At 43.3% G+C, this 17890-nt stretch overlaps 1 protein-coding gene across 1 annotated transcript in view; it reads right to left on the bottom strand.

Annotated features, from left to right (window-relative positions):
- mtmr10 (myotubularin related protein 10) overlaps positions 1-17890 on the bottom strand; it is a 56494-nt gene that overhangs the window by 6434 nt on the left and 32170 nt on the right. The window contains exons 7-14 of the mRNA XM_072671060.1: positions 9954-10047; positions 8801-8948; positions 7547-7634; positions 7127-7215; positions 5373-5503; positions 2722-2791; positions 2370-2440; positions 923-1095 (exon numbers count right to left, since the gene is read on the bottom strand). Of these exons, the coding sequence (XP_072527161.1) occupies positions 923-1095; positions 2370-2440; positions 2722-2791; positions 5373-5503; positions 7127-7215; positions 7547-7634; positions 8801-8948; positions 9954-10047 (864 nt within the window). The remainder of the gene's footprint in view (positions 1-922; positions 1096-2369; positions 2441-2721; positions 2792-5372; positions 5504-7126; positions 7216-7546; positions 7635-8800; positions 8949-9953; positions 10048-17890) is intronic.

Genomic DNA, 17890 nt, shown 5'->3' with positions numbered 1-17890 from the left:
GGGTTAATTTTAAGGGCAAGGTTTAGGTTAGGGTTAATTTTAAGGGCAAGGTTTAGGTTAGGGTTAATTTTAAGGGTAGGGTTTAGGTTAGGGTTAATTTTAAGGGTAGGGTTTAGGTTAGGGTTAATTTAAAGGGTAAGGTTTAGGTTAGGGTTAATTTTAAGGGCAAGGTTTAGGTTAGGGTTAATTTTAAGGGTAAGGTTTAGGTTAGGGTTAAATTTAAGGGCAAGGTTTAGGTTAGGGTTAATTTTAAGGGCGAGGTTTAGGTTAGGGTTAATTTTAAGGGCAAGGTTTAGGTTAGGGTTAATTTTAAGGGCGAGGTTTAGGTTAGGGTTAATTTTAAGGGTAAGGTTTAGGTTAGGGTTCATTTTAAGGGTTGGGATTAGAATTTAGGGATGGTTTAAGGGTAAGGTTAGGGTTAATTTTAAGGGTAAGGTTAGGGTTAGGGTTAGATGAAGAATTACATTCAATAGACCATCACTTACATTCAACCTAAGAGTTCAGCTGCATTTAGGAGACACTTAGATGAATTTGAGGTGAGCATCTACAGGGCATCTATAATAGACTGTCCAAGTCTTTATACAAGTTTTTATACAATTTGCAGCAAAACCGCCAAGTAGCACATATCCACAAGTATCACAACTCAACAGAACACCAGTATTTACACCAGCAAGATCCATTCAGATCTTAGCATGTGCTTGGTCGTAAATGTGTGAAAACCCAGGTAAGGCTGTTCTAGTTTAGAGTTGTGGCTCCAAGGAACACAGCAAACACCTTAAAGCTGGACTGTGCCATTTGATTTGGTTAGACAGGAAACAAAATGACCCGAGTCAGAACCCATAAATGTGAAAATGGTCAGGTTAACTCTCCTGCTAAAGCTGTCCAGGGCTGTCTTGCTTGGGGTTCAGAAGGTTGATCTTACCTCCTCCTTGTCATTTTTCTTCAGATGATTGCAGCGATCGAGGAAGCGATGGCCAGCCATCACCCACTCTTTTTGTACCAGGCCCTGAAAACCTGCCAAATTCCGGCAGTGAGGGTCACACATCACTTGCACCAGTGATGAGATCACACAGCTCAGGTCTCGGTCTTCTTCTTCTGCAGAGTGTGAGAGAGAGAGAAAGGAACAGTGTGAGGGACAGCAGTTGAAGAGAAAGAGAAGAGTAATACTGCAAGATTCATGCATTTCCAACAGGACTATACAATCTGCATGAAATGATTAATACCCCAAAACAAGGGTGTAATGGTACATGTACTTATACTAAACCATCACGGTACCGATGCCACGATTCAGTGCAAGCAATCGCTCAGGACGAAGCGTCCACATGGAGGACTAATACTGATGGATGTAATGCAGTACCAAATTCCAAATGTGCGAGATCCATCTGGATTGGCCATTAGCAAGGGAAGCTTGGATTTACATGATCTTGTGGAAATTGAAGTGGATTAATAGGTACCCCAATGGTAACAGTAGTTTGCTCTACTTTGCCCCCTAACCCCCTTCTCCTCCCGCTCTCTTTCTTGCACTTATTCTCTTTTTCCAATTTTACATTTAGCTTTATCTCTTAAAAAAATAAATAAAGTGAAAAAATAAACAAGTGTTTCCAATATTATGTTCTTTTCCCATCTTATTTCAACTCGTGAATGTTTGGTTGGGTGCTGCTGCCTGCCTACCCTCTGGATCAGGTTCCTGCAGCATCTTCCTTCCTTCCTCCTCGCCACTTTCTGTTTTCTCTCCCTCTCTCTTTCCCATGTTTTGAGATGTACTATTCCTACTGTTCTGCCCCGGAGCTGCCTGACCCACCTCTACACTACCATGCTGCCCTCTGCGAGGCTGTCCTGCTCTGGATCCTCAAATTGATGCATTCACATCCACTCTAGATACTGCATAGCTGTGCAAGACTGTATGGACTTTCACATCATCACTGAGCAAGTGTCCTACACTCACTCACATTCTCATAACTCACAACCTGCTCTCACATTAACCACAGCTCTGACTCTTTCAGTCCAGTTATTCGTTATTTGTTGTTCTGTTATCTGTTGAGCTATCTCAAGCTATGGGTTCCCCTTTTGAGTCTTGGTTCCTCTGAAGGTTTCTTCCTCTTGATCTGAGGGAATCTTTCCTTGCCATGGTCACCCTTAGCTTGCTCAAAAGAGGCTCGAACCAGTAGATCAACAAAACTAATGTTTACATTTTAATGCTTAATACACTGTACAGACTACCGCAGGGGGCGCTACAAATGGAAAGAAATCTAAACTAGTACTTTTAGAGGGGTTTCTGTGTACTGTTAGACCCCCAAGTCAATTACAAGCAAGCAAAGCCCTACAAAGACACGAATAAAGAACTGGCAGCAGCTTTGAGCATCTCTAACCTTGCAGAATGACGGAGGCTTGTTTCCCCTCCAGCATGTAGACCACCTCCACCGCATGCTTCAAGAAAGACCTGGAAGAAAAACATCCCACAGGCCTTTAGACCCTGTTTACTGTCGTATCTCAGCGAAATCAAGTCGCCTGTAAGAAGGAGTGTGAAACAAATGGACATGCCAATTCTCCTTTTCCAACAGCTAAACTGAGGGGGTTTTAAACACCCACCTCCAAATGTTGCAGAGGCTGGCAGCTGAACTGACTCATCTAAATAAAAGCGAGAGCAGCAGTGTTGCTGCCAGCATGAGGCTGCGAGAGAGCCAGCCCATCACTTGGCCACTGCTTAGTGTTTATTCATACCTGACGTACTCCATCCATCGCGAACTTTCCATGGACGACAGCCACTTCTCCTCAGACTCCTCAAAGGGATCTACACACACACACACACACACACACACACACACACACACACACACACACACAGAGAGAGAGAGAAAACATTTAAACTTGCTACCTTAGATAAACACAGGTTGAGTAAAACAATAAACAGCTCCCCACAAGAAAGGCAGCCAAATAAAGCCTAGTGCAGGAGTAACTGTCTCTACCATACAGGGTAGAAGGCTTTCTACTAGATTTTGGAGGAGCATTGCTGTGAGGATTTGATTGCATTCAGCAACAACAGCGTTAGCGAGGTCAGAGCGTTGGATGATCCATTTCCAACTCCAACACATTTCAAAGGTACTGGGTGGAGCTCCACCATACATCATTCCAGAGAACACAGTTCTTCCACTGCTCCACAGCTCAATGCTGGGGGGTTTTATATCCCTCTAGCCCACATTTGGCATTAGGCAGCATGGTGCCAATAGATTCATGATGTTTATCTGCTCCAGAGAGTCCTATTCTATTGGCAGTACTTCTCTACAGGGTCTAGACAAGCTGTGTGTGTGCATTTGCACATCTGTGTCAGCAATGGTGCAACTTAGAGTAGCTGAATGCATTCATTAGAAGGGGTGTCCACAAACATTTGGACAGATAGCGCATCTTCCTGTGGTGTAGGAGACCTTTTTTTTTTTTACTAACATTCTCTTACCTGTGGCAAATTAGGGTTCGATTCCCAGGGCTGTTAAGCACACCACACTACACCAATAAGAAGAGTCCTTGGGCAAGACTCTCCTAACTCTCCTATCTTTCTCCTACCAGCGTAACATTACTCACATGTGAGTTACACTGGGTAAGAGCGTCAGGTAAATGCTGTAAACATACAGCAAAAGCTTTTGCATTCATTTCATTTTTAGTGTTTATTTTATGCATACTTCGCTCTAGCTGTCCAGTCTGATGCACGTCATACATGTGCCCACTTACCACAATAAATCCCTCATTACAAGAAGTAAGTCTGATTCTCATTTGAGTCTCATCACCAGAGAATGTGTCGAAATGCATCAGTCTACCAAACCGTGCTGCATTCCAGGGCAGCAATTACCAGCCAGAGAACATCCAGAACTGCCCAAGCTATTGAACCACTTCCCCCACAGCTAATCTATTCATGGTGTCAGTCTTCTAGGGTTTTCAGAAGACCATCTGTATCAGACAGAACTGAATGAAGGGAATCGAATAGCTGGTAGCCAAATAAAAAGGGCTACTTTATTACACTCTTAAAAACATAGGTGCTACAAAGGGTTCATTGAACATAGCAGAATAATTTTGGTTCCATGAACATGAATCCAGTAAAAAGGAGGAACAAGAGCTTCTCATTCTGAAGAAAGAAAGTAGTGAGATCTTGTCGGTGAGCTAGTCTGAAGAACAGAGCTCGGTTCCTCCAGGGTTCTCTTGGACGTCCCCCTCCCAGTCCAGCCAGCACAGCGTGGAGGATGTGTTCAACTCCATCAACTCCATCAGCAGCAGCAGCAGCAGCTCACCTGATTTACCATCATTAAGCCCTGATTTACCACCAAACCAGGTGTTAGATGATAACTAGCAACTTCAGCAAGGATGAATTTCATAGTACGCACAATAACTGTCCGGTATGTAGGCTACCTGTAAGGTCTGAAGCATACAACTACTCAGCGAGCGAATGAGCAAGCGAGCAGGAGAGAGACCGATTAAGGTTTAAGGTGGACACCACCATAAAACCCTGATCAAGCTACCGCCCTCATTTCAAAGACCTGCCAACAGGCCAGAAAAACAGCAGCAGCTGCGAAATAATAGACTGTAATGAACTAAATTATAAATAATAGCCTGAATGTACTGAATAATATTTACTATATTAAATACAGAGCCCAGATAAATGTGCAGTTAAGGCTGGCAAAGCATCATTTACCAGCAGCAACATAAGAACAATTTGGCATAAAGTAACAACAATATGCTGCTATTCGATAAAAGATGGCAATATTTGACTGTGAAAAGATCTGCATTCTGAGAACTGCCACAAGGGGCACTACAGCGACAGCCAATTTGTCTTGTTTCGTCTTGTACGGAGTGCAGACTGCCATGAGGAGAACTTTGGAGATGTTCTAATGATGAACACAGTGATGGAGAACCTCCACCACTTTCTGTAGGAGTGTTATTATTAGTGTTTATTCTAATATCAGTGATTTACTGAGCAGATAAGCAGCTTTCCAGTCTTCAGTCTTTTACACAGAACTGTAAATACAATAGAAGCCAAAGGGCAGAGGCTTTAATATAAGCTGGTTTTCCGTGAAGAGAAACGCTTAAACATGCCTGTCTTCCAATGCAGCATATGCTACAGCTGCAGCAAAAAGAGAGCAGGATGACAAATGCTGGAGTATTGCTTTAACAGGGTCTTAATTAGCTGCTGGATCAGGCTTGCTGGGAGCAGTGAGAGCTGTAAAATGTGCAGGGGCAATCAAGGAGCAGGATTTATAGACTCTGGTTTAGGACAAAAGGTTAAGAGATTTGAATCTCCACTGGATTCAAATCCGCCTGTTTTGGAAGGCAAACAGGCAGTGCAAACAGAAGTGCTGCGAGTGCAAGCAGGGCGTGACCCGACTCACCAATTACACAAATCTGCCGCAGCTTCACCAGCGCCGTCTGGATCTCCTGGATGTTTGGCAGACTCTTGTCCAAGTCCGTCTTCAGGACGTCGCTGCGCAGTGGGTGGCTCTTGATTATTGCACTGCAAATCCTGCCCAAACACAGAGACGATATATAATGGGTTTAAAGCACTGAAAAAAAGCTGTCTGTGCTCTTGGTTGTGCTGTAACCGCTTTGTTTGGGCCCCAAACAGAAAATGGGACAGTGCGTATCTCAGAGAAGCTTTGGCAACCCCTCTTGGTTTGTTGTGCCAAAAGATCAAGTGATTGAGCTGACAGGCTCTATGCGAGATTCAAAATAAATTGGAAACAGATTATGCTATGAAGAAGCAGAGGATGATGAATTCGAACTTCCTGCATTCCCACGGCCTATTATCCAAAGTCTGCTTTATTTATTAGGTTTATTCCACAGAGCTGGTGGACTAAGCAGACACATGACAACTCAATCATTCTTCTTAGCTCTGACCAACCTGCTGTGTTCCCTTCCTTCACTCCTCCCTCCTCTCTATAGTCCTTCTTCTGCATACACTGCTATGCAGGATTTCTAGGGTCATTAATCAGACAGTGGTTAAGGGGGAAACAAGAGCCAAAGTCAAAGTCCCGGGACGCCTGATACAGCAATCGATGAGCTTGAGAGTATATTTCCCAGGAAAATACGGGATAATACAACATCCAGGACAGTTCCTGGTAGTTCCTCTTTCCACTATGTTTAGCACTTTCATTTCAAGCCACTAGGAACCGAAATTGGAATAGGAATTCTTCCTAATGAAGTCAATCAGGCTCCTCAGGGCTCCTCCATAAGTACAAAGTAGGTCTTATGAAGATCTTCCCAAAGCCTAATAAACAGCTGCTGTATTTCTCCAGTATTGCTCTCCTCTCCATGTAGAATGATTGGGCTTAAGAGTGGTCATGCTTCTGTCAGCAGAACCCCGACCAATCACAAAGCAGCTCGGCTAGGGTCAGCTTTTGGCCTTGCATGGATACTTGCTCGCTTTAGATTCATCGCTTGCTGAATTTGAGGTCCTGATTTACCAGCTGTGACTTGGGATTTCTCCAATGGGAGGGTTTATCTCAATGTTGAGGGTGTAAATATAATGAGTCAAGACTGTGATAGAACAGTTGTGGGGTTTTGGAATTGGCTCAGTTCCAATTTCCAGCTCTGTTTGTTTCTGCTGGGTTTTATTTTGAAGGAGGAACAACAGCGTTTGAAGTCCACAGTTGGTCCCTTTCATCTACTGAACTCTCACTATTCAATTATCCCAATAATAAATACAGTGGTCAATTTAGGGCTCTTTTAACCAATCAAGTTTCCTCATTGACAGCATTTTCTGACATGAGCGCTCTTCATGTCTCGGTCTTTTGCCACAGCATTTTTGTAATCAGTGTACTTTGATAAGTGGTCGTATAAATATTTGTAGTGTTGCACCTCCTGTGCCAAGAAGAGGTCCAGTTTAGGGGTTCCCAGTTTAGAGATCCCTAAACTGGTCCACTCGATTTTGGCTTGGCTCGAGTATCATTTAGGCCTTATCCCACCCCCTGCACTACCAAAAAGCCAGGCAGCAAATGCTGGATGCATAGCTTGGTAGACTGGCTGGGCACATAGCTGAGAGTTTGAATGATACAAAGCCTTAATGGATTAGTAAGGCTAATCCAGTACTGTAATGGAATGAACTGTACTGGAGAAAACACTGCATCCCTTCATTCTCCTCCTGTACCTTTGATCTAGCTTCCTCTGCTGCTGTGGCTCAGTGATGCTGGACATGCGAACCAGGGCACTCCCGTTGGGGTGATTCCAGCACCACAACTGCACAGAAATATGAACGAAACGTCATTATTAGTGGCACAAAGCACTCATACTTCTCTTTATAGTGTCTCGCATGCTTACAGCCTGTATATCAGTTTGACTGCATTACATAATACAATATAATATAATATAATATAATGTAATATCTAATATAATATAATGCTCCAAAATAAAGCTTTTAAAGCAGTGCTGCAGAGTCAGACACTCTGCCTCACTCCTTAACCATGACATTAACTGACAAGCACTTAATAACCAGGACCAGCGGCAGAGTCTCTGAGTCTCTGGAGCTGATTTATGACTCTCTTGGAGGCTGATAGTGTGATGAACTCACCGGGATGCGCTGAGCTTTAAAGTAACAAGCGTACTGCTTCAGGTCCTGATCCGCCAGCGACGATGGAACCACAAAGAACTCTGGAAGACTGGGGGAAAAAACACAGTTTATTTTATGTTTATTCTGTAAGATATATTATATATTTTAACATTATAAAACAATTATTTCAATTAATTAATTCGCTTTTGAACATTTTTTTCACAGTAGAGGAATGTAAACAACAAAAATACATAGAAAATGTTTAAGGAGAATTTTATATCTTTGTTTATAGGCTGAGAACTTATTTTGGACAAAAAAATAGCATTTCATCACTGTCAAACTAAAACCTTGTGTCTTTATTTCTGCCATATTATCATTTTTAACCGTTTTAAAAAAAGATGATATTAAAATCTGACTTGTGTTTATGGAATAATCCAAAAAAAGGACAACATTTGTGTTATTACTGTGTTAATAATACACCTACTACTACTACTAATAATAATAATCATTTTATATTATATAAATACTACATACTACATAATCTTTCTTTGATCATTTAAACATTTTGACATAAAATAAAAGTGAATAAAATGTTAGTGACCCCTTATCTATTCTCAAATATCAAATACATGATTTTGTTCTTACCATTTGTGTTTTACAAAAAGACATACTTGTTTGCCCATTACTAAACCTTCCACACATATTGCTCGCACATTAAAAACCTTGTATCTCCATTTTTTCAACAAATGAACCAACAGATAAGCTACAAAAAGACTATCCACTGACTTTCATTGAAAGTTAGGGTTTCTTTCTCTTCTTATAAAGTTGCCATTCAAAGATTTTTTGTAACAAACTAAACTGTATTAAATATTACTATCATTTAAATTAAAATTCCCTGATAACATTTAAAAATTCTAGCAGTCTAGCACAATCTTTTGAATCTGGTGCATTTCCGCACACAATTACACACATACACACAAACAGTACCAATAAAGATCACACTAATGTAAAATCACATCATTAAATCCGGAAATCCGGAGCCGTTACATAAACTTGTCAGCAGCCTGTTGCGTAAAACAGCACAGTTGTTTTGAATAAATAAAGATTAATGTTCCAGCTGAGCTCGACTAATCCTATTCTCCAGCCACTGGTAATCCACAGCACTGTTTAGAAAACAGCGTGCGGTTCATACTGCGCGCTCTCTCTCACACACACACACACACACACACACACACACACACACACACACACACACACACACACACACACACACACCTGGGAGAGACCAGATAGTCCTCGTTGATGGAGCACACCCTCCACTCTGAGGCTCCAGTGCGTTTGATCTCTCGGTCCCAGTCAGAAGAGCAGTCAAACAGGGGCGTCTGCAACCCACCACCAGGGTCCACACCATTCACCCTCTCACCTGTCCACAGACACACACGTACAAAATACACAAAAGGATCAGGTGAAACCTAGTTTTTATACTTTTTAATTATAGTGTACTGTCTTTTAGTGTCTAAATCTTTCCATAATTAACCCTTCTCCTGTTTTTCCAATTCCCACCAGTAGCTAGGACCCCCCTATTATACCTTACTTATTGGGTGAAGGCCAGCCTGTCTGTGCTTCCTCTGAGTCACATGAAGGCACTAATGCAACATCACTGGACACTTCAACACGCTTGGAGGAGAGCACTAACTCTTCAGCTAACATACGACCCAACTGGCTAGCATTCCCGCCGAGGGGTGGGCAGAGGGTGGGCCATCACACCCAGTCAAACAGAGCGAGGCCAGTCATGCTCTCTGGAACTCCCAGCCCTGGATGGCTGTGGCATCACCAGGTGATCTTCCAGTGATGGGACCAACACTCAGACAGCTGTATCCAATGTCAAATGTAATTGTCTTTTGATTTCAGTTATTTTGGCCTTTGTACTTATTTGCACATATTTCTAAAAATAGAAATATGTAAATATTAATATTTACATATTAACTTACACTATACATATACACGCATTATACACACTGTTTACAATACAACACAGCACTGGTTTAATTAGTTAAATGCACAGATTTAATATAATCTGAGGGTCTGTGTGGGTGCAGTGTGTGACTGTGCATAGGGTTTCCAGTATGTGTGTGTGTATGGAAAGGAGGTGTGATGGTACAGATGAGGACCACAGTCCACAAGCTTTTGTTCATTCAGCAGGCTAACTGCCTGAGGATGGAAGCCACCTCTGAACTGACCAGTTCTGGTCTCCGAGCTTCTGTACCTCCTGCCGCTGGGCAGCTGTGAGAACAGGCAGGGGCTTGCTTGGGTGGGTGGAGTCCTTTGTTAGTGTCCCAACCGAGCTGCTCAGATTCCAGCGTTTTTGATATGATTGTGATCCTGCTACCCAAGGTGTTTGTGAGAGAGTGTGTGCATGTGTTTTTACCTGAGGAGCTGTAGAAGCGAGTGCCAACGTACTCAAATCCGAACAGTAGCTGGGAGTCGGCTGGGTGGGAGTAGTGGGCGATGGCGAGGCAGACCTGCAGCACAAGTGCATCAGCATATCAACAGCAACACACACACACACACACACACACACACACACTCTGGGTCTGTACTAAACGTTAGAGTTGGACATTTTTAGACCTTACTACAATTTAATTAACTCGATAAAATTTATATAATATATAATATAATTGACTTGAATTAATTTTAGGTTGATGTTTTAAGAACTGGAAAGGGACTACAGATAAAAATGAATATTTACAGTATTCTTTCTGGTGATTAATGAGCTTTGTTCCTGTCAAATAAATAAATAAATAAAATGTTTATTTTAAGAAATTTCAATGCATTAATGCATTAATGCAAACCAAGATATATTAGCAGGGTTCTGGACAGGTTCATTTTACAGGGAAGTACATTTGGTTGGATGTTTTCATTTGACATAAATATATAAATAAATACAATGAAAAAAATACAGAAAATAGAAAAATATCATAAATATTTAATAATAATAATAATAATAATAATAATAAATTGTAGTAAAGGTCCCAATTCAAAAGTAAGGTGGGTAACAACACCCACCTTATTGGTGGCTAGGGTTTGGTTCCCTGTCCGGGCAAGCCCACCACTCCACACCTATAAGAGCCTTGGGTAAGACTCCTAGCTCTACATTCTCCCGTCTGTCTCCCAACTGGATTCTAATGCAAGTCACTCTGGATAAGTGCTGTATTCATGTGAACGCACAGATTCTCTAGAGTGCTGCTACTTAAGTATTTTCCACTGCTGCATACAAGCCAGTAAGACTCTGGACATTAAGCGTGAGGAATTTATTTCACAGCTGAGAAATTCAACACAGCTGAGCTTTCTAAATCACCCATCTGCTCTGATGTCCGACGCCCGGGGCAGCTCTTAAAAAAATTATAAATCTAAGCACAAACTCTATTGTTCAACTGTGGTCCATTCACACCAATAAACAACAATGGAGGAGTGAGGAGGAACGAAGAGCAGATGCAGTGGAGCGACACTGCTCCTCACTACAGCCGTACTGGTGGATGTCAGGGAACTGAGCTATATTCAGAAATGGCCGAGAGTGGCTGGCAGGAACGTCTGGCAGCTGAAAGTGGAACAGCTATAATAATCCATTTATTTAAACAGCAACTTCTCTTTTCAGGCTTTCTTTTCCTCTTCAAGCTCTAGCTCTCTTCCTTAATACACAATGCAGACTATCTATTTATCTGGCAATATTAACCTTATGATATTATACCAGCCACCGACCAGCCACTTCATTAACACTTCATTCTACACTCACTGTCCATTCATCCATCAGCTCCACTTCCCTAATAGGAGCACTGTGTAATTCTAGGTCAGGAACCTCACAGGACAGGACTGACCACCACAGAGCAGACTATATTAAATGGGTGGTGGGTCATTCTAGGAGTGATGTGGGCAGGAACTGCCATCAATCCATCGCAGATAGAGCAAGTCCAATTGTGCAGTCTCTGACTCCGGCTGCCGATGGCAAAGCAGACTGGCCTGGGATTCAAACCAGCCATCCTCGGATCTTAGTGGCAGCGCTTCAGTCTGCTGGACCACATATGGGAGTCCCGACACCCAGACGCACCCCTACATTGTACCGATGCAGGCTGTCCAGTCTGCGGGACCACTTGGGAGTCCTGACACCCCGACGCACCCCTACATTGTACCGATACAGGCTGTCCAGTCTGCAGGACCACCTGGGAGTCCCGACACCCCGATGCACCCCAACTTCATACCGATACAGGCTGTCCAGTCTGCTGGACCACTTGGGAGTCCCAACACACCCCGACGTACCACTTGGGAGTCCCGACACCCCGATGCACCCCTACTTCATACCGATACAGGCTGTCCAGTCTGCTGGACCACCTGGAAGTCCAGACACCCAGACACACCCCTACATTGTACCGATACAGGCTGTTCAGTCTGCTGGACCACTTGGGAGTCCCAAAACAGGCTGTCCAGTGCAACGAAACACTGTTAGGCTGCAGATGTGATCAAAATAGATGCCAGCGCAACACACACTGCCAACACCCCACCACTGCTGAGAATGACCAACCACCTAAATGACACTTGCTCTGTGGTGGTCCTGATATTTCTTTATATACAGGAATATACACGTTACACTTGTGCACCATTTCCTCTATTCTGCCCATACTGTGTAGCCCTACTGCAGTAGCCAGTCGGGGTTGGAGTAGCTGGATGGCAGGGCTGTTCTGTAATGGAAAAGAAGGTAGACTCTGTATAATAGGGGGACTGTTGCTCTGGGGACAGAGTGGCTGTGAATGGCGTGTGCAGAGTTTTAGTTTTGGTGGCAAAGATACAAAAAGCACACAATATAGGCCATTCAGTCCAGGATGGAGGCGAAGAGAAACCATTTGTGTGTGTGTGTGTGTGTGTGTGTGTGTGTAGGGGGGGTCATGTCCATCTGCTGTGTGGCTCTATAATTTCCTTTAGTATAATACACTATTACAGTTTGGCTTCACTCCATCTGTCACAAAGGAAAACATGGAGCTCCCAGTTTTAGCTGTATGCAGTAATTACACTCGGCCCCCTTCAGCAGACAGTGGAGGCATGAGTAAATCCTACACCCCTCATTCCACTACAGCACACACACACACACACACACACACACACACACACACTATATAATGACTGTGTTAACAGACAAGCTAATAGCTTCGGCTCAGACAGGTGTGACCACCTACAGAGGTATTCATACTATATCTCTATGAAGCTCTATGAAGCAAACCTTCAGCACCTGGGATTTAGGACAAAGCTGATCAACCAGCTGAACTGACGAAATTCTGAGCTCTAACACTAGTACTGCGCCTACACTGCTCCGGCCATCAGCAGCCGGAGTCAGAGAGAGCACAACGGGCCTTGCTCTCTCAGGGGTGGGGGGTTGATGGCACTTCCTCCCCACATCACTCCTAGCGTAATGCTGGTTGGCACAGGTGTCTGTTAGCTGTATGTTGTATAGGAGCTGGGGAGACACTCTTTCCTATGAGCATCAGCGGCAGTTGGAAAAGAGCATTAGTGTGGCGGAGGAGGAGTGTGGCTAGCCTTAGTGTTGGGGAGCATTGTATGGGGGAATGGGGGGAGTTCGCATGAATGGGGATTGGGTAATTAGCCTTTCTAATTGGGTAGAAAATAATAATAATAATAAAAAGTAGGGGTGTGCTAATCCGATACGCAGCATTAGTCAGATACTGGGCATGGTTCAAGCCTACAAGTCAGTGCCTCATAACGCACAGTACTGACCCTATCTATCTGTTTTTACAGTCTTTACAAGCAGCACTGTTACTCCCACTGCAGGTGTGAAGTACATTCATGATCAAAACATGGTCAGATCTGTTCCAATATCAAATAATATATTCACATCACATATTTAAGTAGCCTTAAGTGGAGTCTCCTGAATTTTTAGGCGAATTAAGTTAAGTCAAACTATCAAAAAGGATCTTAGGGTTAAGAGAAGGAAAAAGATCTGACTGCTGTCTGTATCGACAGATACTCAAGGCTGCACAAGAACGTAATATTAAACTGAATTAAATATGTTCAATTAATGGGCAGATATTTTAATATTTTAATGGATCGGATATTGGCTACTTTAATCTTAATCCAATTCCGAGTCTTTGTTTTAACCACGGTGTTCAGGGCGCCATCTGGGGGGCTCAAGGATAGGCCATTAACGGACATTATTCCCAGCCGGCTGCAGCAGCAGTGTGGACGTTCTCAGAAGGTAAATAAAGGAGTTGAGGTTCTGCAGTGTGGAGCTATTTTACAGTGGAACCTGAAAACAGACCATAATATCTGACCCTTTATAAAACCATCACTGAAACGCTCTGTTTTACCAGCGGGAGAACCGCAGAACCGGTGCTCGCCTTTCTCTGTTTATAAACCAGCACTGAAGAACCCATTCAGAACTGAGTGGAGGCTAACGCTAATGCTAACACACACACACTCACTATAGAAACCCCAATCACACACACACACACACACACACACACTCACACACTCACCCACTATAAACACACAGTTATTACACACCAGTAGACCAACAACCACAGATATCAGTCCAGAGTGTGTACCACTACACACTCACACACACAGGAAGTGATCAGACTGCAGTGTTGTAAAGGAGCTGGGAGCTGATTGGTCAGGAGGGAGGAGAGTCAGACTGGATTATCAGATATTAAACACTATAAAACATCATTTTAATAAAAGTCTGGACTAAACTAAATCAGTCAGTCCAGAAAGTCTGATTATAGAAACTGAGACTGAAAATAAAGGATTTGGCCTAAAGGTTAGTGAAACAGCAGACTTATGACACTGGTTTAATCCCCGGGACGAGCAGCATCCACATCTGAGCTGCCCTTGAGCAAGGCACCCAACCCCCGATTGCTCCCTGGGGGGGTGGAGATGGCTCCCACTGCTCTGGGTGTGCATTCTTACTGCCCTAATTACAAGTGTGTGTGTTTGATTATTGCCACAGATGGATTAAAATGGGAGGTTGAAGTCTGTTGTGCAAAGATCTTAAGTGTTTTTAATCTTAATCTGAATTATTTAAGAAAAAGATGCATTTTACTGATTTAAATGATCTTTAAATGACTGAAACCGTGTCAGTGTGATTAAAATTCACCTCAGTGAGAGCCCCCGGCACCCTAATAGCTCCAATGTGTTGGGTTTTCTCCATACGTTCTGTCTAGATCTGTGTGTGTGTGTGTGTATATATATATATATATATGTGTGTGTGTGTGTGTGCCACCAGGCTCCATTCTGCTTGCCCTTCACGTAGGCTCTATGGATCAGCATTTTGTGCCGTGGGCTTCAGAGGAGCTGTGGAACGGAACTGCAGGACAAGCGCGTCTGTGTTTGCTGAGCGATCAGAAAGTGAGCGCCCCTCTCAATGGCCTTTTTGTTCTTCTTGTTTCCAAGCTGTTCTCCCTCCTCCTCCCTTCACACGTTTCTCGGGAGCTGGCAGACTCGTCTCTCGAATTCTGTCACTCCAACTGTGCCAGATTGTTTTTCCCCTCTGCCTGCCTTTTTATCCTTCCTTCCTCCTCTCCTCTTCTCTCCTCTACACTTGTTCCTGAGCTCTCACTCTCAGTCTTGGCTGAGGAACTCCAGGTGAAAAGCTCTGCTCCACACTAGGAATATTTACGACTGATTAAATAACTATACACACACACACTCTCTCTCTCTCTCACACACACACACACACACACACACACACACACACACACACACACACACACACACCACTGTGTCAGCCAACAAAATGGTTTAATACGACTCCAAATAAAGTCAGTGGTCAGTGATTGTGTTTAGCTGTAAAACACTACCATTTTGATGGTTTATTCTATTTATAATGTTATGTTAAATTGACAAAAGTATTGGGACATCTGCTCATTCATTGTTTCTTCTGAAATCAAGGGTGTTTAAAAGAGCTGATCCTGCTTTTGTTGGAGTAGCTGTCTCTCCTGTCCAGGGAAGAAGACTCTACTAGATTTTGGAGGAGGAGCATTGCTGTATGGATTTGATTGCATTCATCAACAAGAGCATTAGTGAGGTCAGGATGATGGATGATGATCACCACCCCACCTCATCTCACCCCCAACTCCCAAACTCATCCCACCCAAAAGTACTAAATGGAGCACCATCCATCATTTCAGAAAACACAGTTCCACTGCTCCTGAGCTCAATCCTGGGGGGCTTTATACCCTGTAAAACTCTATATAAGAATCAGAATAAACCCAAATAAACAAAGATAGTGGTCAGTGGTCGGAATGTCCTGTTGGTCAGTAAAGGCTTTGAGATCTTGGTTAGAAGAGCACAGTTAGAAGTAGTTTGGGAACACTGGCCTTTCTCCAGGAGAGCACTGGAAATGGTTAAGCTAATGCACTGTCCTATATACAAAAAAATCCAATGTACGGTTTATTAGTATTGATACTGAAGTTAATGAACTAATATTACAGCCCTAAATAGCCTGATTAATCATTTTCATCATTGTATTTTGTACCATACAGTATAAACTGAAGCATTTGTGCTTTTACATTAACCTGGTTAATATACACAACTGTTCAGGTTTCAGTTTCTGCTCTTTTAACCTTAAAACCCTGATAATCTGGATAATCTATAGCTCTATAGATTCCTCAATTACTAACAAACTGGCACGGACCACCTTCCTCCACACAAACAGCATGTGAGCCACCACTGCCTTGCTGCCCTTTCCCACCGCCAAGGGAAACATCCTCTTTTTCCTGCCCAGAGAACACGTAAACAACCCTCCAAACCCTGCCTTCAAAAACCCTAGCGTCTCCTGTCCTCCCTGATGACTAACAACCATTCCTCACATACTGCAGCACTCTTTCATCCCTGCTCTGACTCACGCTCAAGTCCTGAGCCAATCAGAAGCCGCTGTGCTGGAGCGTGTTACTCTCTTCTGCCGGCCAGTGAGTCAGGCGGTACAGTTCCTTTTACACAAGGAACCGCGTCTCCAAGCAACGGCAGCTGTTATGCAGCAACAGGATGGGTTTGTAGGGTCGCCGTGAGTCAGAGAGAGGAGGTCTACCCCGCGCGAAAGCAACTTCCAGCATACAGCACTCGGCTTGTCTCACTCGTCTCGTCGTTACACACATTTAACACAGTAGAGACACATTCCTCAGCTGAGCATGCTGGGCCATCGGAGTCAGAAAATGCTCTGCTGGAAATGCGTGGTCAGATATTTCATAGTGGACCAAACATTTTCCATTCAAGTCCATTTCTAAGAAAAGGACCGGGCAAAGAACTGATTGGACAGATCAGGGGAAACACCAGCACTGGAATACTCTCACAAAAACTATATTTTATACAAAAACCTTGTATTTCCGTTGCATCTCCTTTGCTCACGTCTGCTCATGTATCAGGAGAATGAAGAGAGCTTCCTGTAGGCTGGGATTTCTGCCACTGCTGGTAGACCTGTAGGACCATACGCGTCCATACACCTGCAGATTTAGCTACATCCTTCACACTATGGTCTCTGGCCACGCCCAAACACTGAAAACCACTCCTTTCAAATCATTAGCATCTGACCGTTCACTTGCTGCCTAATATATCCCTCCATATTCAGTAATATTACATACATACATACATCATATAATGTGTGTCTATATACATATATATATACACACACACACACACACACACACACACACACACACACATACATTATATGATGTATGTATGTATGTAATATTACTGATTATGGTGGGATATATTTGGCAGCAAGTGAACGGTCAGTTCTTGAAGGTGATGTTGGGGTGTTCCTAGAATGTAGTGGTCAGTACCTACCAAAAGTGCTCTAAGGAGGGACAACCAGTGAACCGCTCACTAACATTCCTGGAAGCCCCATCTCACAACTGACAGAACTTCTTGATCTGCTGTCAACATCTTGGTGCCAGACACCACAGGACCCCTTCAGAGGTCTTGTGGAGTCCCATGCCTCAACTTGTCGAAGCTGTTTTGGTGGCACAAGGGGAACCTACTTAATATTAGGCATGTGGTTATAATGTTATGGCTGATGTATTGTTGTTATGACGACATCATTTCTGAGAGACGGTGTTTGATTCCATCTAAAACAAATCACTAATTTAATAAATAATATTAAATAAACAATCAAGGTTTCGTTTGCAGAGGAACGTCCAGCCGCACCGAAGTTCCTCTGAGTCAAACAAACAGCTCATGATTTGGCCTGTTTTCAATAAAAGCAGGGAGAACATTTGTGTCCCAGTCAGCTGGGTGGAGCAGGGAAAAACTAGTCCCACACTCTTCCTCCTGGACAGACAGTGCTAATTCCAGCTCCACTAC

The sequence above is a fragment of the Salminus brasiliensis genome, chromosome 25 (assembly GCF_030463535.1).
Source record: "Salminus brasiliensis chromosome 25, fSalBra1.hap2, whole genome shotgun sequence".
NCBI lineage: Eukaryota > Metazoa > Chordata > Actinopteri > Characiformes > Bryconidae > Salminus > Salminus brasiliensis.
This window is presented reverse-complemented; position numbering and strand designations above follow the sequence as displayed.